Source organism: Atheta coriaria, unplaced genomic scaffold (assembly GCF_025399875.1).
Source record: "Atheta coriaria isolate IRGN ID8LTWV9N9 unplaced genomic scaffold, Caltech_Dcor_3.1 hic_scaffold_7_pilon, whole genome shotgun sequence".
Taxonomy (NCBI): domain Eukaryota; kingdom Metazoa; phylum Arthropoda; class Insecta; order Coleoptera; family Staphylinidae; genus Dalotia; species Dalotia coriaria.
The window spans coordinates 8,827,999-8,853,250 of NW_027045449.1; the positions used below are offsets into that span (position 1 = coordinate 8,827,999).

General features: G+C 38.8%; 1 protein-coding gene and 5 non-coding genes across 6 annotated transcripts in view; all 6 read left to right on the forward strand.

Annotated features, from left to right (window-relative positions):
- The window catches only part of LOC135795812 (uncharacterized), a 50,668-nt gene that overhangs the window by 9,399 nt on the left and 16,017 nt on the right, over window positions 1-25,252 (forward strand). Inside the window, 3 exon segments of the mRNA XM_065307604.1 lie at window positions 520-4,174; window positions 4,177-4,744; window positions 21,064-21,117. Coding sequence (XP_065163676.1) covers window positions 557-4,174; window positions 4,177-4,744; window positions 21,064-21,117 — 4,240 coding nt within the window. The 5' untranslated portion in view covers window positions 520-556.
- TRNAY-GUA (transfer RNA tyrosine (anticodon GUA)) lies at window positions 21,540-21,631 on the forward strand. Its single transcript is given in 2 exon segments — window positions 21,540-21,576; window positions 21,596-21,631. It is a non-coding gene; the product is annotated as a tRNA-Tyr (tRNA).
- Window positions 22,000-22,091, forward strand: TRNAY-GUA (transfer RNA tyrosine (anticodon GUA)). Its single transcript is given in 2 exon segments — window positions 22,000-22,036; window positions 22,056-22,091. It is a non-coding gene; the product is annotated as a tRNA-Tyr (tRNA).
- TRNAY-GUA (transfer RNA tyrosine (anticodon GUA)) lies at window positions 22,460-22,551 on the forward strand. Its single transcript is given in 2 exon segments — window positions 22,460-22,496; window positions 22,516-22,551. It is a non-coding gene; the product is annotated as a tRNA-Tyr (tRNA).
- TRNAY-GUA (transfer RNA tyrosine (anticodon GUA)) lies at window positions 24,656-24,748 on the forward strand. The gene is made up of 2 exons: window positions 24,656-24,692; window positions 24,713-24,748. It is a non-coding gene; the product is annotated as a tRNA-Tyr (tRNA).
- On the forward strand, window positions 25,116-25,207 carry TRNAY-GUA (transfer RNA tyrosine (anticodon GUA)). Its single transcript is given in 2 exon segments — window positions 25,116-25,152; window positions 25,172-25,207. It is a non-coding gene; the product is annotated as a tRNA-Tyr (tRNA).

A 25,252-nucleotide genomic window follows, 5' to 3' on the forward strand; every position in this document is an offset into this window, starting at 1 on the left:
GTGATAAAAACGTAAATTTGCACGCATAGGTGTCGTTGTGCAGTGATATCAGTCGTGAGATTGTCGGGGCGGTGACCAGCGGCCACAATCGATTGCATTGTTTTTTCAGCGTTTTCTAAGCGCGTTTCAAATGATGTAATATGTTAATGTGTTACTTAAGGTGTAAAAGTTAATTCGCGGACATTCAAAGGCTTTTATTTGCTCGCGCGCGCTGATAGCGGATTGTTTTTACGAAACTAAGTCAACTTGGGTTGTGACACACGTAGCTCAGTCAGATGTAGACACTAGTACTGAACAGATATCGAGTGTATGACTGAAAACATCGTACGTTTTCGTTTTTGTGAAAATGTATTGGATGTTCTCTGGAGTTTAACCTTAGGATAATTTGAGTTTTATTATTGAGTAAGTCATTGATTGAATTAAATTTAATCTGAAAATGATTAAAATAAAACGAGCCAATTATTTTGAAGTAGATTTATGATTATTATGATGATTATGTTGGATTTGATGAATTTGCAGGCTTCCCACACGTCAGCACGTCCTTTGACTTGTCAAAATGGCGCCTACGGAAGACTCCAACTCGGAGACGGCCGATGATTCGCTATCACCAGCTGCAGAAAAGAGAAATTCTCTAAACAACAAATTCCGTGCGCAGTATCATAAGTTACATCGATCGAAAAGTCTGACTGGTAATGTGGAGAGTTTGAGAAGCCGTTTTGAAGAAGTACAAGTAGAACCCGAAGAGAAACAAGGACCAAAACCTAAAATTTCACTTGTGAATAAAGCAGACTTCAAAGTTGAAGTGAAATCAGAAGTTGAGGAGGATAAGTCAATTCCCATACCTAAAAAGCGACTGAGTAAAGTACCAGTTGCAGTTCCAGTGCCAGAAAATAAACAGGTTGAAGAGAAACCCAAGGAACCTTTAAAGAAGTCTGTTTCCATTGAAGTGGATACAGTCAAAGAAGAAAAGAAAGAAAAACGAGTATCATTTTCGTTTGAGTCTAAGAATGATTCACCGCCAGTGCCTAAACCTAGGGTGTCGTTACCAATCACACAGGTGATAGTCGAGACAACAGTCATTGAACCGGAGAAAGTCTCCCAAGTGGAAACTGTGATAATCAACGAACCGCCGACGCCAATTAATTTGGATCAGATTGATTTCGCTGCACCCGAGGACAGGCATCTTGTAACTCGATACGACGATTTCGAAGTTGGATCAGTGGAGAACATTAAAAGGGCTCTTGACGTTTTCACAATGGAACCGAAAAAGAAACGCAGTCCGAGTTTCCGCTCCAAGTTGATGACTATCTTCAGTAAGGATAAAGACAAGAAACCGAAGGATAAAGAAGACACGAAGAAAACGAAAAAGACTGAAAATGCTGTGTTTGCTGATAATGCGCAGAATGAGAATTTTAATAGACATTCCACTCAAAGGCATACCATTGATACACCTAGAAGAGATCCCAAATCTTTACCAGCTAATCATCAACAGAGTTTTCATGATGCAATGCATCCGGATCAGAGGATGGATTTGGAGCATCGATATGCAGCGATGCATATTCAGAATTTCCAACAGGCTAGGAATAGTTTTGAAGCACATCAGAATCAACAACAGTTGATGAGGAAACTTCCACCAGATCATGGTGTTTATAACCCTAGTGAAGATTATGTGTGTATGGATAATAAAAACGACTCGAAGAATTATATCAATGTTCCTAAGTATGATAGTTCGTCAACTAATACGATAGAGAGTGAGAATTCGACGACTTCTGTTAATCCTCTGCAACAACTTCAACAGGAGCGTTTGGCAATCAGATCCAAGTTTTTCAACGAAACTGGAACTCCTCCTAGAGCACAGGAGACCAATCAGAATGTTCAACTTATTCATCCCAAGGCTGCTATTCCGATTAATTCTGAAAGACCTTTGCCGAATCCTTTCCAACAGTCGCAACCTAGCCCACAGCAGAGGAATGAAAGTCCTTATCAATTACAGCAACAACCACAGCGTTTGCAAGATGAGAATGACTTGGCTGATAGTGGTTATGGTACAGTTTATGACAGAAACTCACGACCTATGAGTGCTGGTTCTAGTGACATTAGTGCTGGATCTATGAACGGCCCACGAAGTCCCAGTGTAGAAAGAACCAAGTTGAGGTTACCACAGAATCGAGAGAAAGTTGAATTGCAGCCGAGGCTTAGAAGTCCTATACCTCCGAGTGAGGTCAGTACTGATAAGTTGATTGCTACTGAATTATTGAAGACGAATAAGAAGAATGATAAAAAGGATAGGTCTAGCCCAAGTCATCAAAAGTTACAACTTGAAATTGATTATCCTGAGCTGCACGAAACAATTTGTGATGTGGTTGATCAAACTTCTACAAATCAGAATCAAAACGAGTTGTCTATTACTTCGTTTAATAAAAATGATGTTTCTTCAAGTTCATTTAACGTCACAGACAATAATACTAATGGTAATATGACTGATAATGAAATATCCCGGAGTACTTTATTGGAAGCAGGGGATTGGCACCGGGTGCAAAGAGATTTGGCCAGTTCACCTTCATTGAAGAATGTGCAAATCACTACTAATGCTTTGGTGCATGTTGATTCACCTCACAGGGCTAATACACCAAGTCAAGATGGTCGCTCGCGATCAATAACACCTAATATGATGGTGCGACGTAATTCAAACACCTCTTTACAGAGGAGTCCACCAAAACAAGAAATACGTCAGAATGTAGAAGCTTTCTGTTGGAAGGAGTTGAAGAAATTAAAAGAGCAAGAGGAACAACAAATGCAAAGGTTGGTTGGACCAATGATCAGTTCCTGTGGATACGCTGAAGATCCTATTAGAAGATCTAGAAGCATGGCTGTTACTCCAAGGGATACCAGACGCAGTAGTAGTTTACCCAGGGAGATTCGTCAGAGAAGAGTTGATGATATCGAACTGAATGCTCGAAGAATGGCGCAGCAACAGAGGTTTAATACTGGTCCCCAAAGAGGAGGTGATGGACAGACTAGACCTATTTTTAATCGTGGTAGTCTCACCCAGCAAAATGCTATCGATCAACCTATTTATAGCAAAAAGGTTAGCTTCAGAAGTCACAATACGCAGAATAATACAGCGTGGCCTACCAAGAATGGTTTCACGCAGAGTCCTCCACAAAGACGCTTGGATGCTGATTCTAATGGGGTTACGGGAAGGGAAAGTTTGGAGGATGATGTGTTTCTGCCGCCGGAAGGTGGGCCTCCATCAAGGGATGAAATATTTTTGTTGAATCAACAGAGGCAGAAAGAATTATTACTTGCAAAGGCACAAAGAAGTAATGCGCCTGTATCTACTATTGATAGTGGTACTGCATCGGTTGTGGACTCTGCGAGTGTTATCAGTGAAGTACCTCCGATGAGGACTATCAGGGAACCAATTTATGCAGCTCGACCTCCCATGCAAAGTCAAATTCCTAATAAAGTTATGAATGAAAACATTTATGGTTCAAGGGGTCCACATAATGAACCAATCTATGGTTCTAGAAATGGTGGTATGCCTCGAATTAACGAAGGTGCTTACAATGGCAACATGGTTCGGAATGAAGAGCCCTATGGGACAAGACAAGCGAATGAAAGCATTTATGGTTCTCGTCCTAGTCACAATGAGCCTATATACACTTCAAGGCCAGCACCTCCTCCAAGTCGTAGTATGACTGAAAGCCCTTATGGGTCTAGAATGTATCCCAATGGTATGCCCCAAAGAGATGAGTCTATCTATGGTTCAAAGTCATCCAACATGGTACCTGAGAGTGTTTACGGTACTAGAGGTTCTGTGCAAAGGGAACCCATTTATGGGTCAAGACAGATCCAGCCTCCAAGAATGGAGAGTCCCTATGGTACTATGCAGAATGGTCAGAGATATCTGCCTGGATATCCACCACCAGGTCATCAAGAACCCGTGTATGGTTCTAGGCCTCATCTTCAAGCTCACCCTCATTTTCACCCTCAAAATACAGAAGAAATATATGGTTATCGTAGGGGCAGTGGGTCAGTTAGATCAGAATCACCTTATGGTGCAAGACCACCCATTCCAAACCAACAATATTACAACAGACCACGGCTGAGTCCTTCCAGTATAGGACCACCGTTACCCCAGGTGGTCCAGGAAGAGGTACCATGTTACCAGGGTTAAAACGTAGTAATTCCCTACGTCAACCTGTAAGCCCCGAGTCTTTGTACGGTGGTCGTCCGAATTTCAACAAACCACCTTCGGGTGTACAATACCGTCAACGTCAAATTGACCTATCACCTCCTGGTCAGAGGTATGATCTTCCACCAGGTGATTCACTTCCAAGGCAACAGGAACCAATTTATGGCACCAGGAAAATAAACACTGTTAATAATAAAGTTTGCGATATTTATGGGAATATCTATGATGCAAACAAACAGACTCCTTTATCACCACCACCCTTACAAAAAGCGGGTGTGTTGTATGGTCAACTCCAACGCAATTCAAACGCACAACCAGTGGCGTATCAAAGCCACCAACAACTACAACCGAACAATAATTTCCAACGTGGTACACGTCTCACTGCTAGTGTGAACGATATGCATCGATATAACTCCAATGGTAATATGGGACAGATTACACAAAGGACCGAACCTCCTTCGCGTCCTTTACCCCCAATACCAGATGAACAACAGAAAAAATCACGATTTGGTTTCGGACGCAAGAACAAGAACGAGAGCGGCAAGGGTAAGTGAGCAACGAGTTTACAAACTCATCTCATCTCACACACTTGCATTCTTCACTTGAATGGGTTATTAGTAGAATTGAAATGGCAATTAGGTTGTTTTGATTATGAGATTCATGTTGTAAGTTTAATAATTTATGAGCACGAGAAACAAATATTGGAAAAATATGAGTTATTATCAGTTTTTCTTCGTTTGCATACAATTTGCGATAATATGCACTAGTTAGGTTCTTGTTTAATATTATTTCATATGATAATGACGATACAGTACAGAGTATGATGATATATAACGTAATTTATGCAATGCACAGGTATAAATAATTGTGATTGTACGTACGATGATATTTTGTATGATTATTTTTTGATTGTTTTGTCAATAAAAACGATTTTGCGATGAATGTTATGTGTCGGTCGCAGTTTATTTTGTTTGTGCAATTTATTTATACCCGTCGTATTCCTTCCCTAATACATTTCAATTCTACGAGTATCCTTTTCACACACGTAGGTTATGTATATGATTTTTTTAATTTTATGTATGTGGGAATTGTTTTTGTGGTTATTACTTAAAAATTTACCCGAAGAGAGAAAAAAGGGGAGATGTTACCTGCGAGGTACCCGCAAAAAGTGGAGGGGGTAGTTGCTAGCAATGCACTCCGGTTGCATATCTTCCCCCACCACTTTTTCCTGGTACAGAGCTGTGAATACTCTCTAGATCCCCCTTTCTCTTCTCGTTTTGGGTCCGTGATGTTTGAATACTCATCAGTCGTATAAAACAACACCACTGTCGGGTCTATACTCGTCGGTTTAAACATAATCCCTGTTTCACTCTGGATTTCGGTTTGTTCGGAATGTTTCGATAGTTTAGCACATTCTAGTCGCCGTAAACGACAATGTGTATTTACTATTTGTTTAAGCGACCGCATCTGTCTATTTATCAACTCGGGGATGCTCTCCGACGCCCGAGCAAAATTTCCTACCACCCGGGTTTCTAATGGAGAATGTAGTATTCGCAAACAGTCACCAACAATTCTCAATGTCTGTACTCGTATTTCTAAAAGTGTGTGTGGATTGCAAGCTGGCATGACGGGTGCATGTCCCAACAAACGCACACGACGTTTACGAGCATTCAACTGCTTTCATTGTTTTGTTAGACTGGACTATGGCCAATCGTGGTAATAAATAAACACAGATTTGTCAACTGACTACTTCATTAATACACGCTACGAGTAAAACGAGTGCTTGGGAAATAATTCTCAAACATTTTGACGCGAAATAAAGTTTAGATAAAATTTATTACTCTTGCAATCTCGAAAATCTAAAAGTATTGACCATGTACCATTTAACTACATACCCTGTGGATAATAGTGATAATGGTTATTAATATTCGAAGCAAATTCAATTAGTAATTTCATTTCACGCCAATTTATCGCAGCGAATGGCCCAATTTTTCGCAACCCGGAAGTCTGATATTATTTTAAGGCAAACTTCGGACAGTTTCATTCTTGCCCTTTCTGCTTTCTTGCTTTCTACACGGGTAAACGAAGTGAAATATGCCGCACACATTTATTTAGTTTTCTTATCTTCATTTCGCTTGTTCTACCGCTGATAGCAAAGTTCTGGGTGTTCACCGAATAAAGTAATTCATTTCTACGAATAAAACTCTATTGCTAGTTCAATTTCTGCCAACAGCAGCAGGGTTTGTTAGTATTCTACTAGTGTTTGTCTCTGGTTGTTTTACAGAATTTGATTTAGAGTCAAAAATTTGATATTCCGTATTAAAATCGTGTGGATTTAGGTTTTGATGGATTAGTTGTAAATGAAAAGTGTTGTTTTGCTTGGATTAGAGTTTTCTGGACTTGGATGGTCTGATTTTGCAAGGGCGTGATAGTCAGGGCGTTCACCCTCTTCTCTGGAGCTCGGCTCGCAGCTCCTGAACTCAGCCCACCTACGTTCGCACGTTCTCCCCGCTTTTGTTACTGCACCGCACGGCCACAATCGGCGAGAGCGTGGCCAGGCCTAGTTCAACGGGCGGCCGTCGTTTGGCGTCGCAGCGCCTCTATCGATTATCGCGGGCGTGACGTCACCCTCCAGCATCCCACCCTGATGCTGGATGCTGGCGATGCCGGCGCCGCCGTCGAGCGTTGCTCTCGCCGGTCGCACCCACACACGCTTAATGTCGCGCCGGGGCGATTCACACATACGTGCGCACATCCACCCCTGCTGCTACTGCTACTGCTCCTGGATGATTCCGGCATCCTCCGGCGGCCTACTACAACACATCCGCGCTCGCGACTTCGTGCAGCTAGCACGACTTGCACCACGGCCTAGTTCGACGGACATTGCACGCCGAGATACCGCGATTGTAGTGATAAGTTGTTCGCGACGCGACACCGCACGCGATTGCAGTACAATAATAACAGTGCGACGACAAGGTGTGCGCCGCTATTGCATCCATTGAGGCTATTGAATAATTGAAGCGGAATTGCGACTATTCCGACAACAACAACATTGCGTAAGAGGCTGAGAAATTGGAATTTGAAGCGGTTAGATAAGGGGGCGGGTATTGACGTAACGCCTACGTTTATTCTGTTAATAAGGAAATTATATTCAATTATTGATTAAGGTGAGGATAGGATAGATTAAAATTTACGCTCATAAGTGTTGGTTTATCATCGGAATATTGTAGTGATTGTGAGGGTTTCATTCATGTTATGACGTAATTGATGTTCGGGGTTGTTTCGTCATGCTTGTCACGTTTTGAAAACGCCCAATGTTTGTCAACAAATCGAAAATCTTGACTGCGGCATTCAAAAATAGAAAAAACATTATATTTTGTTAGTTATCACCTTCAAAAGTGGTTATTTGTTAGTTTAAAGCAGAGTTTTGTAAAATTTTACGTTTTTTTCGTTTTCTGAGCGCGTTTTTCATGTTTTTCCTGCGATTTCTTTAGATTTAATCTTTTATACTGATACATTCGACATTAAAGTAGTTTTCCCGCAGATAGTATTGTCCAAACGGGATTATTTCTTAGTTCAAAGCAGAGTTTTTTAAAAATTTGTTTTTTTCTTGTTTTTTGAGTGATATTTTCGTTTTTCTTTGGCGATTTCTTCAGATTTAATCTTTGATTCTGATACATTCGACATTAAAGTGTTTTTCCCGCAGATAGTATTGTAGATATTTGAAAAAGTATCCAAAACTTTGGCGAAACTATTCCGAACATTCGGTTTCACACTTTCAAACATCTAGATTGAATTTTTTAACATCTGCCCGCCGGCGGTTTGATCGCTTTTTATCGACACGCTTTCCCGGAGCTTTTTCGGCGAGTCCGTAACTCAATCCCAAGATAGCAACTTTGACTCCAACTTGGTGAACTTTTTGCCGAGTGTGAGCGCATTGTAACGACATGCTAATAAAGATTTCAATGGTCTTTTCACTTCACTCACAGCACCACAAGCGTCATCCGAAGGCGAAGTTATAAATGAGCTTAAGATAAGATTCGGCGACAGTCAAAAGCGGAGCAAAAAGCTTGTTTAAAACGACAAGAAAAGACGAATAACTTATTCGAATCAAAAGTTTCCAGTGTCACTTCTTTCGATTTTTAATTTTAAGTTGAAAAAAGTTAATCACCGTCGCGAAAACGTTTTAAATAATAAATTTAAATTCCAAACACCGACATGAATATAAATTGTATCAACTAGTTTTCATAGTGGAAATATTACACGTTTCAATCTTCATTTATTCGCGGCATCAAATTGAAAATCGACCGGGCGCCTCCGCCAAAAGTGATAAAATTTTACGCTTTTCATATATTAGACGCGACTGTCATCCACGGCGACACCTTATCACTATTAATATTCACTTTGGCATTGTTGGCAAAGTAAAACTATTTTTGCCACTCTGGAAAGAAAATAATTGAATTTTAACGCAAAATATTAAAATTCCAAAACATCTAATGAGTTACAGAAGCACAACTTGCGAATCTAAACTAAAGTTTTGTCGAAAACTTTTACGAACGAGTCTCTTGAGTCCCCTTGTTACTAAGCACGGTTGAAGGAGCCGCAGCAGCGGCTGGAATATGCAAAATCTTCTTGTTTGCTATTTGTCCTCATCCAGGACAACGGTGTATTGCGCTGACGTTATATTGCAGTTTAGTTACTCGCTGAGCGTCGAGAGGAACTCAAGTTAATTGCCTGCTTTGTGCATACAAGCAAGCCTTCAACTAGGAATATTTTACGCAACAGCTAACTTATTGCGCTTTAAGGTTATACCCGCTCACGCCATCTATATCCGCCTAGTCGTAGTCATAATTTTCTGTTATGTATCGTTGAGTAATGTTGGTTGTTTTGTGTATTAAACAGGTAAACGAATGTAACTTGCTTGTAACCGAGTAAATTAAAACGTAACGCGAGTGCGAAGCGCGAGAGTGTGGGAAACTAAACAGACAGCGGCGCCATGTTGATACGGTGGAAGAAGGACAAGGACAAGGAGAAGGGCGATAAATCTTCGAGCGGACAAAAGAATTCGTCCTCGAAGAAGAAACGCCGCGGCCGAGACGGAGGTAAATAACGTTAATGCACTATTATATGATATCATATCATGTTTTTTTTTCGTTAAAAATTTTCTTATTTGTTTACGTTTTTGTATCCGGTTGTTTGTTTAGAGGAAATTCACCTAAAACTATTTAAATTGGATTGTTTTTCTTCTTGTTATTGTACAAAATGCGCAAATAAGCAGTATCGACGAAGCATCTCATTTCCGCGTTTTCCGATTTTCCGCATCGTCGGCCTACGGTTTACCACCGCAGTGGGTAGTGAGTTTTGCAGAGTCAATCGATTCCGTCTACTCGAGCATTGGAATATTCCAATATTCGTCTATATCCCAAACATTTGCCATCCTGGGATCACCAGGGAACTCCTCACATTGGCATTACGTTCGAATTTCCTTTGCGGTTTGCATCTTAGCTATCAGATACCATCTTCTTCTATTACACATATTAAATCTTGCATTACGTGTCTCAACAATTTCAATATTCAAACATTGTGGATGTGTATGATGACATAGTTTTCAATTTTGGGAAATTCGAGACATACGCCATGTGTTTAGCACTTTGATGCTAATTAATGCTAAATTATTTGCGCAAACATCAACAATTCAACAGTGTGTTTCATGTTGATAAAGTTGCCTATGTTGCTGAAGCTAAAATTTAATTTTAGTGAATATTTTTATATTTTTGGCATGGATTTCAAGGAGAATATTCTCCAAGGACACTTTAGTCACGCACAATTCAGTTTTTATAGCAATATTCACCATGCACGAACGCACACATGATTACAACTCATCTCTACAACTTTTTTATATCCGGCCATTATCCTTTTTTCATCAGGGTAGTAACACACTACGATTACGGGCCCTTTGAACGCTTTCACTGATTTATCATTTATTGGTAGTAGTCCTCTACCTGGGTTTGACGCTTTGAAACCCTTTTCCTCTTCCGGGAGAAGGGCTAAATGTACTTTTGACAGTTCGACTACGTGTAGTACTTATTTTCGGGTTTACCCTTTACAGATGACTAGCTTTAACCCGCGGCTTCGCTCGCGAATATCTAAAATAATGAAGTTGTTTCCGTACGCGTCTGTAGTCACAGAAGAAGTAACAGTGAAGTAGAATGGCGGGAAGTTTAAAATGGCTGAAAGTATAGTCTATGGAAGTATAGTGTACAGTCTCCATAGTGTAGTCAATAGGATTTGATGTTGACGTAGCTGTCGGTAATACAGTGTGATAATACAGTGTGATGGTACTATAGTACTTAGGTTTGAGCTGCATTGCTGGAATGCTAGATGGCGTTAAAGTAGTCAATTAGCCAGATGCAGAGGTATTATTGGCTAAACAATTTCTTTATTTTATTTCAAAAATAATTTTTTTATTAAAGAAAAAGTAGCCTATAACCATTCGGGGACCACTAAGAATATGTGTAGAAATTTTCATGATGATCGGTTAAGTAGTTTTTGCGTGAAAGTGTAACAAACATCAGGACTTTCGCAATTATAATATTAGTAGGGATATGCTTTCAATTTTTTTTTGAGTTGAAACACTCTGTATGTGAATATCTGTAGGCTACAGTTTAGTCCATTGAACTCTTCACCCTGCTTTACTCCTTTTTTCTCATTTATTCGGGATTTCTATTGGACTGCTCCCTTTTTTTCGGATTTCCGGCTCGACTGCACTCTGAAATGTTTTTATATCAGCGGTAATTTCGCCGCTGATACTCCAGAGAAAAAACGAAAACGTTTTGCTATTTACAGAGGTAATTAGAAGCGATAGAATTATGAAAAATTTACGCAGCCTAAAATGAATTATTCAACGCGAAAAACACTCCGACCGCGCCCTGAAACCTTTTTTTATTTTTTCTTCTTATTGCTAATCACGAAGCGCGTTAACTATTATCCCCACGCATTTTATTATCATTAGCCATTAAACCTTTATGTTTACGTTTGTGTTTTGACTCTTGGTGTGCAATTTAATTTTTTTTTAAAACGAATTTTTTGCTTTGCATAATTCCCGTTTATGATGCATAAATTCGCGCTTTACGATTTGCGAAAATTTTAATTTTCATACACGTGGCACTCGCGAATGCATAAATATTGTGTTTATACTCGAGAGTTTGAAAAAGCCAACGCCGCGATAAAACAAACCGACGGGAAATAAATGATCGTAAACTGTGCGAAAAGCGGCGCTGCGTTCTTTAATTGTTTGCTCATGTTTAGGTGTGTAAACGTGGACATTTGCAGGAATAACACTCTAGATGGCGCTGTGTGCACCGTTTCCGCCGCGAATTGCGCTTGTGTCGTTATTTTATGGAAATGTGAAAATCCAATTATAAATTGTGCGCCGCGATAAAAATTTCCTGCTAACGAATACAACAGCGGTGAACGCTTGTTATTAAGTACAAATTGCTCCCGGTTGCAATGAATTAAAGTAAATTAATATTAAAAAACACATTTTGAATTGTTTAAATTTTTTTTTATTAAAAAACAAATTTATTGTTTTTTCATTTTTGATATTCATATATTGTTTTGTCCAGATCTCGGCGTAGAATTCAAAGAACGATTTATCGTCCTGCGCCGCAGTTTCTTACGTTGTCCAATTTCGCGTGCGGCCATATTTCACTTAGGCGCGTGTTGGGATTGTTGGGCGCATCCCGAACATTCTAAACAACAAAGCATGCGCGCCTTGTTACGGCTCCTAAGTTCGCCGCGTTCTTGTTCTAAGGTACAGCTGTACGCTTGTATCGTCGTGCCTTGCAAATAAGCGTCGCCGTGAGAAATTGCCGCCGATGATATATGTAGTTTTGAGTGTGTATGCCGTGCCATCGGGGACGGTAATTTCGTGCGTTTGCCGGCGGAATAACTCGTGAGTAGCACAGCTACCAGTGTGTTACCGGTCATAGGTTATATTGTTTTCTCAGGTTGCAGTGTAATAACTCCCAGCGAAGTAGAATCGAAATTTATTTCGCATTCCAATGGTAAAACTTTTCGAATTGGGGCAGAATTTACGCATTGGTTGCCTATGTTAAATACTTAACATGAATTCCAATAGATGGCGTTACTTGTAAATCGTAAATCTTTGATTTTTAAATGTATCGAAGTGGATTGACCTAATTATTCACAACCCTCGTGAACATTGTGTGCATACATCATGCGAGGGTGAATCCACACTCCTCCAAGCGTGTATGCTTATTAGGCCGAGGCCGTCGCACAATAAACGCGCATGAGTTGTCCAAAATACTACAACAGTCACTGGGGTGACACCCAAAGGGGGCGGAAAGTCAACGAACTCCCAAAGGATCGGCCTTTCCGCGCTATTAACTCATCTATGTCATTCGCGTCGACATCGATCTGCATACTGCGCGTGTCACCAATTTAACCATTAGCCATTGATATAAAAACGAGGATAAATTATGCATAGCTATGGCTGGAAAGAAAGTCATTAGGGATTTGTAAAAATGGCGTAGTTTTTGCATAAAAGGGTAGCGTAATAAAATGAAATATAAGTAATAAAAGTTATGATGGAGGGCGGAAAGTAATGAAATGCAAATAAGTGCGAATGAAATTGAAATACTAGGTCAAATGTTGAATTGTAGCCAGGGAGTAGTCCTAGGATTCATGAGATCAGATTTTAAAGTCATGGAAGTAGGATTAATGAAATTTTTATTAATTTTTCCTAAAAAAAATATTTTTTTAAATTTTGTTGACCTATTTTCTTCCAGTTTGAATTTGCTTCTTACTTTTACACTAGTTGAGCTCTTCGTCTTCTCTTAAAATATAAATATCTCAACCAGCGTGGGTTTTCCCTTCTGATACCTTCGGATATTTACCCCGCGTATGGCGTATCGGTGTTGTTGTGGCGTTTTGCGTCATCGCGTTTCTTGCCTTTTTCCGCTTCCACTTACCGGCTGACTGGAGTTGATACCGATACCCAGCGTCGTCGTCCTTCGTCCGCCGTCGAGTTACGACGCATCCAACCTGCTGAAATATTTATTAGGGGATGTTGTCCGTAAATAAATAACATAACGAAGAGTGCGCGCTAGTGAAAGCCGGAAAGTTTTCCTCCCACTAGGCCTGAAACTGGTACAATTTTAACAAATATTTATATTATATACAATATACAACTAGCTTTAACCCGCGGCTTCGCTCGCGAATATCTAAAATAATGAAGTTGCTTCCGTACGCGTCTGTAGTCACAGAAGAAGTAACAATGAAGTAGAATGGCGGGAAGTTTAAAATGGCTGAAAGTATAGTCTATGGAAGTATAGTGTACAGTCTCCATAGTGTAGTCAATTGGATTTGATGTTGACGTAGCTGTCGGTAATACAGTGTGATAATACAGTGTGATGGTACTATAGTACTTAGGTTTGAGCTTCATTGCTGGAATGCTAGATGGCGTTAAAGTAGTCAAATAGCCAGATGCAGAGGTATTATTGGCTAAACTATTTCTTTATTTTATTTAAAAAATAATTTTTTTTATTAAATAAAAAGTAGCCTATAACCATTCGGGGACCACTAAGAATATGTGTACAAATTTTCATGATGATCGGTTAAGTAGTTTTTGGGTGAAAGTGTAACAAACATCAGGACTTACGCATTTATAATATTAGTAGGGATGTGTTTAGAAATTTTCAATATTTCTTCACCACTACACCGCCCCATGTAATAATCTATGTTTACTCTTCGGTAATACACTTCGACTCCGCCGGTTCTACTTCTACTTGTATTTACAAGCGCAGGTGTACGAATGCTCGGGTACTCTACTCTCCCTGGCACAGGTGAAAGTCATGCGCGTGTCATACGAGTCCGCCCCGCGCGTCCAGCATCCCGGCGCCGCCACCACCCGAAGCAGCCGCACTCGCCGCGAAATGCTCTCGTCGCGAGCAGCCGCCGACCGAGTCTGCAAGTGCAAGCGTGGCGGGGGTGGCGCACAACAGGTACTCGGGATGCACTTACACCCAACGCAGCGATCTAACTTGTTGTGAAATTTGAAATATGTGCGCCGGCGATGAAACGCTGTAATTAGTGCTGTGCATTTACTACGCTAAATTAATTGGATATATTTATAAACATGTTTGTGTGGAGGCAATGCGTATCGTTAGATGGAGGTAAGAAATGATGAAAATTATTTTCTTTTGTTTTGATTTTGGAGAAAACTTGATTGAATTAATAATAAATTCATCACTGTGTGTGGGTTTTCAATTTTCTTTTCATACCGCAACGGATCAATTTAATTTTCCGCCCGTGAATTAAGCACGAATCTCGCGTGTGCGAAAAACGCCCTGTTTGCGTTTCACCTCAGAAACTGCGCAGATTAAAGATTCGTATTCGTATCGTAACCAAAATGAAACTCTCATACAAATATAGCGTGTGGTAAAGTTTAAATTACTCATATTACATTTTAAAGTACAAATCCACATATAAAATATATTTTATTCAAAATATCATAATTTTTTAATTAAATTACAAAATATTTTTGTGTTTTTGTTATCACTCGGTATTAAAACACACATAAAATGCTTGTTCATGCTCATACACACAGCGTATGCCCCTCTATAGACATAAAAAGCAAAAAAATTGAAAAGCGTTGCTTCATGGTGTTTTTCGCCGATGAGAAATCCGATGAGATAACGCCGTCTTCCAGGCGGTGAAAACTTTTTATGTGCCAGTCATGACACCGCATTCTCTGTTACGATTCCTGCTTGTTTTTCTTATATATGCTTGTTTATTCTTTGTGATTTTCACGTTCCCAGCACGAGAAAATATTGATTTCTTTCATCGATATAATTTAATCACATCTAATGATTGCTAATTTAATTTGTGGTGAAAAAAAACTTAACGAAGATAAACGGAACTTCTTATTTCGTTAGTATTTCATTGTCTTTTATTAAGCGAAATAAATGTGTACTTAGTTAATGAAAACTGAAGAATTGTACGAATTTAATCCTCATTCTCGTCCTCTCGGACGTTTAATTAATTTATAAGCTTTCTTAACTTATATTTTGCAATTTAAAACTTTGTAGTGCGGTTGCAAAATGAGTTATTTTAATTTTTAATTATTCCAACGCAAATTTTTGTTTGTTGGCGTTGGCGTTGGAATTTTTATATTCCAGAATCGTCTGCCATGTTTGCCCGGCCGACGCTAAGCGCTTTTTAAGTCTTTCCACTCTTCCAGCTCAAATTGCACTCGACGCGTTTTATTTGTCGTGCGACTATTCAGTTTCGTCCTTTACGACCAATGTCCTACGTTCTTATATTTTGTTACTCTACATTTCCGGCTCTTTGTTATGTGACCTCGCGGTGATAAAAACACGAAACGATCACATTTACATCATATTCTGTTTTTAAACGAATAAAAATGAAAATAAGACTTCAAACACACAAGAAAAAAAAACACTGCAAAAGACGTTAGATGTAAGATATAAGATATAAGGAAAGTGAAGAGGGGTTGCTGGGTGGTGCCGGAGAGAAATGTTCGTGACTGAAATATTTATTCGCAATATTTTCGCCGAGATGCATTAAACGTTCCGCTCGCATGTGGCGTAAACGTTTGCGTCGTTCAAACCATCATACGTGCTTACCTCGCTGCCACCAAACCCACCAACAACCCTTGTTGACCGTATAAGTAGGAATAGAACTATGCACGTGCCCGACTTCAATCATTTTCGCAATTCTTTCGAATACAGAACTATTTATTTAAATTTAAAAAATGCGCTGTATTCGCGTTCTGGTTTAAATAATCCGGAAAAGTGCTTTAATCAAAGTTCCAGACGTGTGGGTACATGTAACTAGGGATTCACTCGGAGAAATTTATGCGGACGAGATGAGAAAACCGCGTAAACTCGAGCAGCATCGCGGCTAAGTTAGTTAAACGACACCGGTGGACCATATTTAAACCGTCGGCGGTGGAGACGGCTTCCGCGGTGAATGCTTTTTCTTTGGAGACACCGCCTGCAATATTCGGCTTTTGAAAAGCGGAGAACCATAGCTAATGCAGTGTACGGAACATATTTACCAGATGTTGCAAAATTTTTAATTTTTTGGGTAAAATCATTGAAATTTAATTAAAACTTTAAGTAAATAGTTTGTAAAAAATAATTTTTATATATTTGGGACACTCTGTATATAAAACAAGTCTAAAGGAATACTCCACACGTCTGAAACGCATTTTCCCAGAAAAAAACCGAAAAACTCGATTTTAACCACATGCGACCGATAAAAGGGTTTCTTACCCTTTCAAGCACCAACAAACAATCCAATGGTGTGAAATAAGACCGTTTGAAGTGATCACACTGAAATCGAACGTTAAACCGCGCGAAAATGAGCCAAGTTTTAATTAAAACCGAAATGATGAAGGATTTCACTCTGAATTTCCCAAGAAACCCGAAAAAATATTGAATTTCAAGTATTTTGAGTATAATTGTAAGCTTTTATCATAAAACTTGACCTCGTTCCCGCCCAGCCGTTGCTGAATTATTAATCGACTCGGTTTCGCCTCACTCAGTCAACTTGTGAGTGAGTTTAATATCCAATTCAAAACGGGCGCGATGGGGGAGTACATTCCCGCTTCAATTTCTCACCGTCTAGCCGCTTTCGCAGGCTAAGGTAGTGGAAAACAAACGCACACTTAACGTTTTCGTCGGTTTGCTCAATTCGCATTCGATCTTATAATGCTGATTGCTTTGATCGTGCCGGGGGGTGGAAATCGAACGACTTCCTGTTGGGGTAATCATATTGAAAGACTTAAGTGGAACGCAAAATTGATTCTTTATTGAGTTTATTTACCTCCAAGAGGGTTGAAATGGGAAATTTTTGTAAAAATTTTTAAATGTTTTTAAAAAATTCGATAGAAAAATAATAGCGGCGTTTGGAGGATTGTGGCGTTGATGTGTGTGCTCGCGCGTTGCTATTATCGACCCCTCGCGATAGTGGGGAGGCGCGGGCACACGCAGCACCCGGCGGCGGCAGCAGCAGGGCGGCGTCGTCGCCGTGGTCGCTGCCGCCGCGACGACGTAGTCACGCGGCGTTGCTCGTCGACTGCGGTACGCAGCGGCTCGCACCACCTCGCGAGTGCGTTCATACCATCCTCGTCATTATCCCACGTGCCAAAAATGTCATGACAACCACAACACTATAATTTCATAATTAATATCTATTTAAAAACCTGTTGATTTTAGTGATTTTATTAAATGTAAATGAAATGTGTTCATAATAGTGGTTTTATTAGTGTGGTGACAGTTGTATTAAATTTAAACAAATTACAGCATATAAAAGTATGAATGGTTCGTTCACTCGCGTCCGGCTTGCATGTCCGCATGCTTAACGCAATAATGGCGAATGTAAATAAACGTGACGCGTCGTATTTGCGGCGCTGAAAGTGCGCGAGACTCGTGAAACATTTCACGACCGTCTTGTCTTGTCTCTCCGTGGCGTTTCAAGTGTGTGGTGGATGTGTTTACGAAAATAGTTTCGAGTTGCTCGGTTTATTACTTATTATAGCTGTACACATAAAATTGCATCACTCGAGTTGATTTCATGTTTTTTTCTTGTTGTGTCTGGTCAGAGAAATGGAAGAGTTTTTCACTTAACTGAGCAATTATCGATCGGGGTTTTAGGGGTTTTCAATAAATAATCAAGACAAAAATAATCAAAATTTTATTTTTGCTTAAAACTTTGTAAATAAAACTTAATTCACTTAATTTTTCGTTGTCATATTTACATTTAGTAAAACTTTTGTTTTATGTTTATTTTGAGGCTGAAAATATGCGTTTTCTTTGTTTGTGCAGGCATTACGGAAACTGCCTACCATATACAAGTACATAATTTAAATATAGAACACACACTCATTTTTATTGATATATGCATTCAATTTTCCGCTCAAAACGTTTACGCAACATGAAACCGAAAAACATGCAAAACACATGCAATGCATAAAAATATGTAAATATGGCGCCTCCACCATTTTGTGAGTTTTTAATTGTTTTTGTTAAATTCGTGCGAATTTACTGGCTGCGAGTTTCGGCGGAGTTGAAGTTTCGCGCGCGCGCGGGTGTTCATAAACATATTTCATATTAAACAGCATTATAACCTGAGAGCGTGTGCCGTCCCCGTGCAAACATCCCGCGGCGCCCCGAAAAGAACGAAAATTACGCGCGCGCACGCATTATGCCCTCCTAAGCACCTCGGGTAATTGGATGGCGAGGGTGCAAATTCTCATACACCGAGATATCCGCGAGCGTGAAAAGCAAAGCCAAAGGTGTATTAATATTCACGGCAAACATACATTCACACACGTACCATGATTCATTATTTTCCAATCAGGGATTTAACTTAGTTAATATGGAATAATGAGAGGAAATTGTATCAAGACAATGGAAAAATTAATATTTTTTTACTTTTTGAGGAAAAAATTAATATTTTGAATCAATTTTTGAGAAAATTTAATTTTTGTGATTTATTCTTAAATTTTTTATTTTGTGGGTTTAGGTCTATCCAATTTGACATATTATACAATCCGGAGTTGTGAAGTTGTCGCTGCGATATGATATGTAGGCGGCTAGCACGAAATTGTGTCTGTATTATATAGCAGTCAAAGGACGCTGGGACATTGCATCATAAATACGTCCCTTCGTTGTTTCTCTCTCGCTTTTCATCCAGATTCGGCTTCCCACTCGGTTTCCCACTGACATACCAACTTGCATTGCGTTGTGGGCTAATTTCGAATAAATATTAACGATTTTTCGCATAAAATTGATTCCATTCTGTTTGCCAGGCGATAATTAATTAACAAACCTATATTATTTGCACTAAAACAACATGAAATGTTTATTTAAAAAGTTATGATGTTTAATTATAACTTTTGAATAAAAAAACAAAATTTACGTTTTTTTTGTTTCGGATTAATTTAATGAGTTAATAATTAATTTTCCGGAAGTAAAATATCACGATTGATAGTAATCATCATTCAGCAACAAACAGAAACATGAATATTATCAGCTGCATCGATATTTTTGCTGACTAAAACAAGTGCAACAAAGAAAAGCACCCGCATTACTTTTTACCCTTAGTGAACAGCGAAACAAAGCATTCCCCAACACGCAATTTATTTCCACCGAGTGTTTCATGTTGTATTTTTTATTTCGCTTGTCTTTTGACAATCGTAGGCCCTAATTGGCCGAGACAACCTGTAATGGATTAATACGTGCGTGTTAGAATTATGTGAGGAATTAAATGGCCAGCGAGTTGGTAAATTACAAGCCGCGCGACGCACGATTGTAGTAAGTGTATTACTTTGCCATCCGAGGGCATTAAGGGCGGAAAGGGTGCAGTCGATGGTCATGCTCAGACTACGAGTAGTGAATTATGATGTGGCTTAATGTGCATTGCACACGCGGTGTAAGGTGATTGATAAAAAGGGATACAAAGTTGAAATCTTATGATTTTATGTTTTTTTTTTTAATTTATTCGGAAATCTTTGAATATTTTGTATGTTTTTTTTCTTTGTGGTGTATGTGAGTATTAGTATATCACCTCCGCAATGGATTATTTATTCACAACGCAATGAATGAAAAGCGTCCGAAGCGCCCGACGGACGAATGAATGAATTCGCCGGCGAACACAATTTCCAGTTTAACTGCAAACCCCAAATCGAAATTGAAATGCACCCGCCTCGATGCTGATGGTGTTCTATTTTAGCTGATCTCTCGACTGCCAAATAAAAACGAACAAAATGAGAGAAAACAGTTTCAACTGCAATTGCAAACAATGTATTATGGCGGGGAATATTCACAAAAGTTTAAATTTGCGTATATTTTTAAAATTATTAGATTTTGGCATGGGAAAAATAGGAAAATCGCGTAATTTTCAAATTTACAAACAAAAAGTTGTTTAGTTGCTTGTTTATTGAAAAGTCAATTTAAAATCCCATCAACAGCGCTAATCAATGATAGAATTTCTATTTTTTGCGTTTTTCTACTTTAATTTAGTTTTTTTCACGTTTTTGAAACATTAAAAATTGTATTTTAGACACGGTCGTGACAAAAGTACTTTAGTCACGGGTTTTAGTCACGGAGTGGAGCTTGCGCCTGCGCATTTGCTTTCCGTACAGCACAAAAACACAAAAATTGCGTAATTTTAAAATTTACGAACAAAAAACTCTTTCTATTCGTTTGTTTATTGAAAACCCAATTAAAAATCCCATCAAAAGCACTAATCAATACCACAGTTTTTATTATAATGTTTTTCTAGCAAAACCAAAAAAAAAAATCCGTCCGGAAATCATTTTCCATCGAAAACACCACTAATATTTAAAAACCTACTAAACTCTAATTAATTAACGAACATGCATCACTAAAACGTGCGCCCCGGGCGTTTCCAATCAGTGAATGTCAAGGATATTTATGATAGGAAAAAACAATTAAAATTAAAATGTGTTCACGATGCAGTCGCTGCTGTAACAACGACGAAGACGAGGATCGCGCGCCTGATTCGGAAACGTGTTCAGGTACTACACAAACTGGGGGCGCAGATGAAATTACGCACTAAATTAATTGCTCATTTGTTTGATTAACGATGTATATTGCGAAGGTGTATCGTTTGCAAATTGCCATCTATTTAATCTTATAATATCTAATACGGTTAATTGATTCATATTATTAATGTGTTTTTAATTTTCGTCGATTTATTTTTATTTCTTGATAATTTAATGAATTAATTTGCGTTGTTTAACTTGTTGTAATGTTTTGATTGTTAATCGAATTCGTTTGGTGTGTTTGCAGAAGAAGAATGGAATTCAGACGGAAAACGAGGCGGATTGTCCGGCAGCGAGTCTGGTGAGTACTTTTTTTTTATTCTTTCGTTTTTCATTAGTTTTGTTGACATTGTCGTCGTTATTGTCACGTTCGACATTCGCGTGCTCCTGGCGTGTCATTTTCTCTGCTGCTGGTGCATTTTTAAAATGCTTGCGCAAACATTTCTATGCCGGCTTGATTGTTAATTGATCTTAATGTTTTAATTGAATTATACTAGTCACGATAGCAGGAATTTTGTTTACGTTAGTAAACTGGTTTGTGCAGATTTAATGCAAAAAGTGATTAATTAAATTACACACACACAGTGTGTCAGAGTTTATCATATATTGATAAGTTTATTTTATTTTTACTTATCTATCATATTTAAGTAGCACTTAATTTTGCACTTAAGTAAGAATAAATAAACCAATTGGTGTTTTGATATATTTTGTGATTGAATATCACCTTCGATAGCTCAGTTGGTAGAGCGGTGGACTGTAGAATTATAAATACTGTGGACATCCATAGGTCACTGGTTCAAATCCGGTTCGAAGGAAACTTTTAAGTTTTCTTTTTCAAAAAATTAGACATTTACAATTTAATTGTATTTATTTGCTTGTAATTATCTTGGATTGCTTTTTATTGCGGTTTTATTTTTAAATATTATCACACAAGTTTTAAAAAATGTTAAAGAGTGACATAGAAGAGCTAAGTTTGTACGCGAAATCAATCACAGTCATATAGTTATATATTTCAACGTAAGATGGCGCTAATATGCACTTATTTGCATTAAATTCGCGGAAGGTGATACCTGGGCCTTTTCTAGCTCAACGCGTAATCTCAAGTTGAAGGCCAGCGCAGGTAAAGATCAACTGTTCATAAAAGAATTGCATCGTTTTATTTTCGACTCGATATTTATAACAACCTTCGATAGCTCAGTTGGTAGAGCGGTGGACTGTAGAATTGAAATAATTGTGAACATCCATAGGTCACTGGTTCAAATCCGGTTCGAAGGAAACTTTTTAAGTTTTCTTTTGTTAAAATATTAGGAATTTACAATTTAATTGTATTTTTCACTTGTAATTATCTTGGATTGCTTTTCATTGCTGTTTTATTCTTAAATATTATCGCACAAGTTTTAAAAATGTTAAAGAGTGACATAGAGGAGCTAAGTTTGTACGTGAAATCAATCATAGGCATATAGTTATATATTTCATCGTAAGATGGCGCTAATATTCACTTATTTGCATTAAATTCGCGGAAGGTGATACCTGGGCCTTTCCTAGCTCAACGCGTAATCTCTAGTTGAAGGCTAGCGCAGGTAAAGATCAACTGTTCATAAAAGAATTGCATCGTTTTATTTTCGACTCGATATTTGCAACAACCTTCGATAGCTCAGTTGGTAGAGCGGTGGACTGTAGAATTATAAAAATCGTAGGCATCCATAGGTCACTGGTTCAAATCCGGTTCGAAGGAAACTTTTTACATTTCCTTCAATTTTTCTATTATCTCCAATTTGATTAAAAGATGCGTCATGAAAAATGATCCAAATACATTCGAATACATTTTCATTCGGTTCGCGTATTTCACTGCTTATTGCTTATTGCACATTTCTCATACGACAACACCGAGATCGACTCGTAAGACCGAAAATATTTCCCCACACGCGTGGTGGTGCACGATGTGTGCGTCGTGTCGCCGGCGAAGAGCACGATGTTTGAATAAAAGTTAACAAGCTCCCTTTCACAATCCGACGCTTCCTTCGTCGGCTGTGTCGTTTTCGGTCATGCATTCATTCCGTGTTCCAGCCGCCATCCCGGGACGACGACACACGCACGCAGGGTGTCGCATTTGCAATTCGTACCGACCTTCCATTCGTCTCCAGCGCTGCCTTTTTCGTTTTTCATATTATCCTCGAGCACATTCTTATGCGAAAACCAGCAAACCGTACGAATAGAAATAAACCAAAAACACACAAGATTTAAATGGAATAAAAAGCAACCAAAAAATAAAACTTTAGAAAAAAGTGCTTTAAAACGAAACCGTATTTATATTATGGTCAACATTTTGTGCACTTTTCGTGTGACAAAATGGTTAATGGCGCACGTTCGCCACGCTGACAGTCTGGGAAAAGACTCAGACTCAGAGAAATTCGATGCGTAGTTTTATCGACGCGCTGGCGAATTTCACACTTTTTCACGTTTCGCCGGCGCCGTAAATAGTTGTGACTCGTGACACCGGTAACATCCCTTCGAGCATCCAGCGACAGGGCGATGAAAGCCGCAAAGCCGACATGCGCTAGGTTTTCTTTTATGATTAAATTTCGTGTTTCTCAATTCTCATATTAGATATTACATGTTTACACTCCTGGGAGTGGTAGACATTTTTCTGTATTTTTTTATTAACAACTAGAGACACATAAGTGTTTTTTTCATACCCACAGCGCCATCTAACGATGTTTATCTCAAGTTAACGTTGTATAAACATAACCTCATTTGAGTGTTTATTTCACGCGTACATTTTTCAATTTTCTTCAATTCCACACATCTTACGGCTCCAGTTGACTAGATGAAGAGGTTTTCTAGACACCCCCTCACTCGGACTCGCACAACACGTTCGCAGTCTCTTGAGGAGACAGTTTGTATCGATTTTTTGTCCGCCGGCGGTATAATGCCCCAACGAGGATACGCCTCATCCCCGCACACGCGTTTCGCATCCTTTCGTTCTACGGTATGCTTTTGAGGCGAACTTACTCTTTTGCGCAAAGTTATGTGTACGTAGGCGGCGGCAGCGGCGGCGGCAGTGGGAACAAAAAGTGCGCGCAGTGAACGCGTGTTTTTGTTGCTATTGCTGCGAGCGTTTACTGGGAGCTTCCAACTAAACTATCTTTGCAAAATGGGCAAGAAGTGCGAGGTGAAAAAATTGCACGAGGGTAAAAAAGCGTTGGCTGCAGACTCTAAGCGCTTTAAAATGGAAATTGTTAATTGAAGCGTAAATTTAACGAAAATATTATGAGGATAGTTTAGTTTGGGATTAATGTTTTTGATCGGTTGTAATCTCGAGCAATTTTAGATAAGGTCTTTATTTTTAACTAGCTGTTGCCTGCGACTCCGTCCCGGCAGTGTTTAATAAAAATGTAATTCGTTTTTACTCTCTTGTTCTGGACATACTCGTAGTAAGAGTCAATTCTATCAATAAGATTAGCAATTTTAATTTAAAGAAATTAATTATATTAAGTTTTGTCAATAATGCACTTCGGCGCGCCATCTCGAATTCAACTATTTAACTATAACTATGATTGAATCTCAATGTCAAATTTTATTCTATAGAAAAGAGCTGTTTTGAGGATTTTCCCGGCAATTATTCGAATTTTTCTCACCTTTTAAACCTTCCTAGACCTCCACGAATAATTCAAGACCAAGATAAGATAAATCCGTTCAGCCGTTCTCGAGTTTTAGCGAGACTAACGAACAGCAATTCATTTATATATATATATAGATAGATTTTGGAAAGTTGGGGAGTTATTAATTAAGTGGGCTTATCAAAGGAGAATATTTTTATAAACAAAAGCGATTAACAACCTTCGATAGCTCAGTTGGTAGAGCGGTGGACTGTAGAATTGTTAATAATTGTAGACATCCATAGGTCACTGGTTCAAATCCGGTTCGAAGGAAGCTTTTAACTTTTCTTTTCTCTAAACATTAGGGATTTACAATTTAATTATCATTTTTTGCTTGTAATTATGTCGGATTGTCTTTTATAGCGGTTTTATTCTGAAATATTACCAAACAAGTTTAAAACATGTTAAAAAGTGACATAGAAGAGCTAAGTTTGTACGTGAAATCAATCATAGTCATATAGTTATATATTTCATCGTAAGATGGCGCTAATATTCACTTATTTGCATTAAATTCGCGGAAGGTGACACCTGGGCCTTTGCTGCTCAACGCGTAATCTCTAGTTGAAGGCTAGCGCAGGTAAAGATCAACTGTTTATAAAAGAATTGCATCGTTTTATTTTCGACTCGGTATTTGTAACAACCTTCGATAGCTCAGTTGGTAGAGCGGTGGACTGTAGAATTATAAAAATCGTGGACATCCATAGGTCACTGGTTCAAATCCGGTTCGAAGGAATCCTTTTTTTGTTTATTTGGCATTTTTGGAACACAATTCCTATG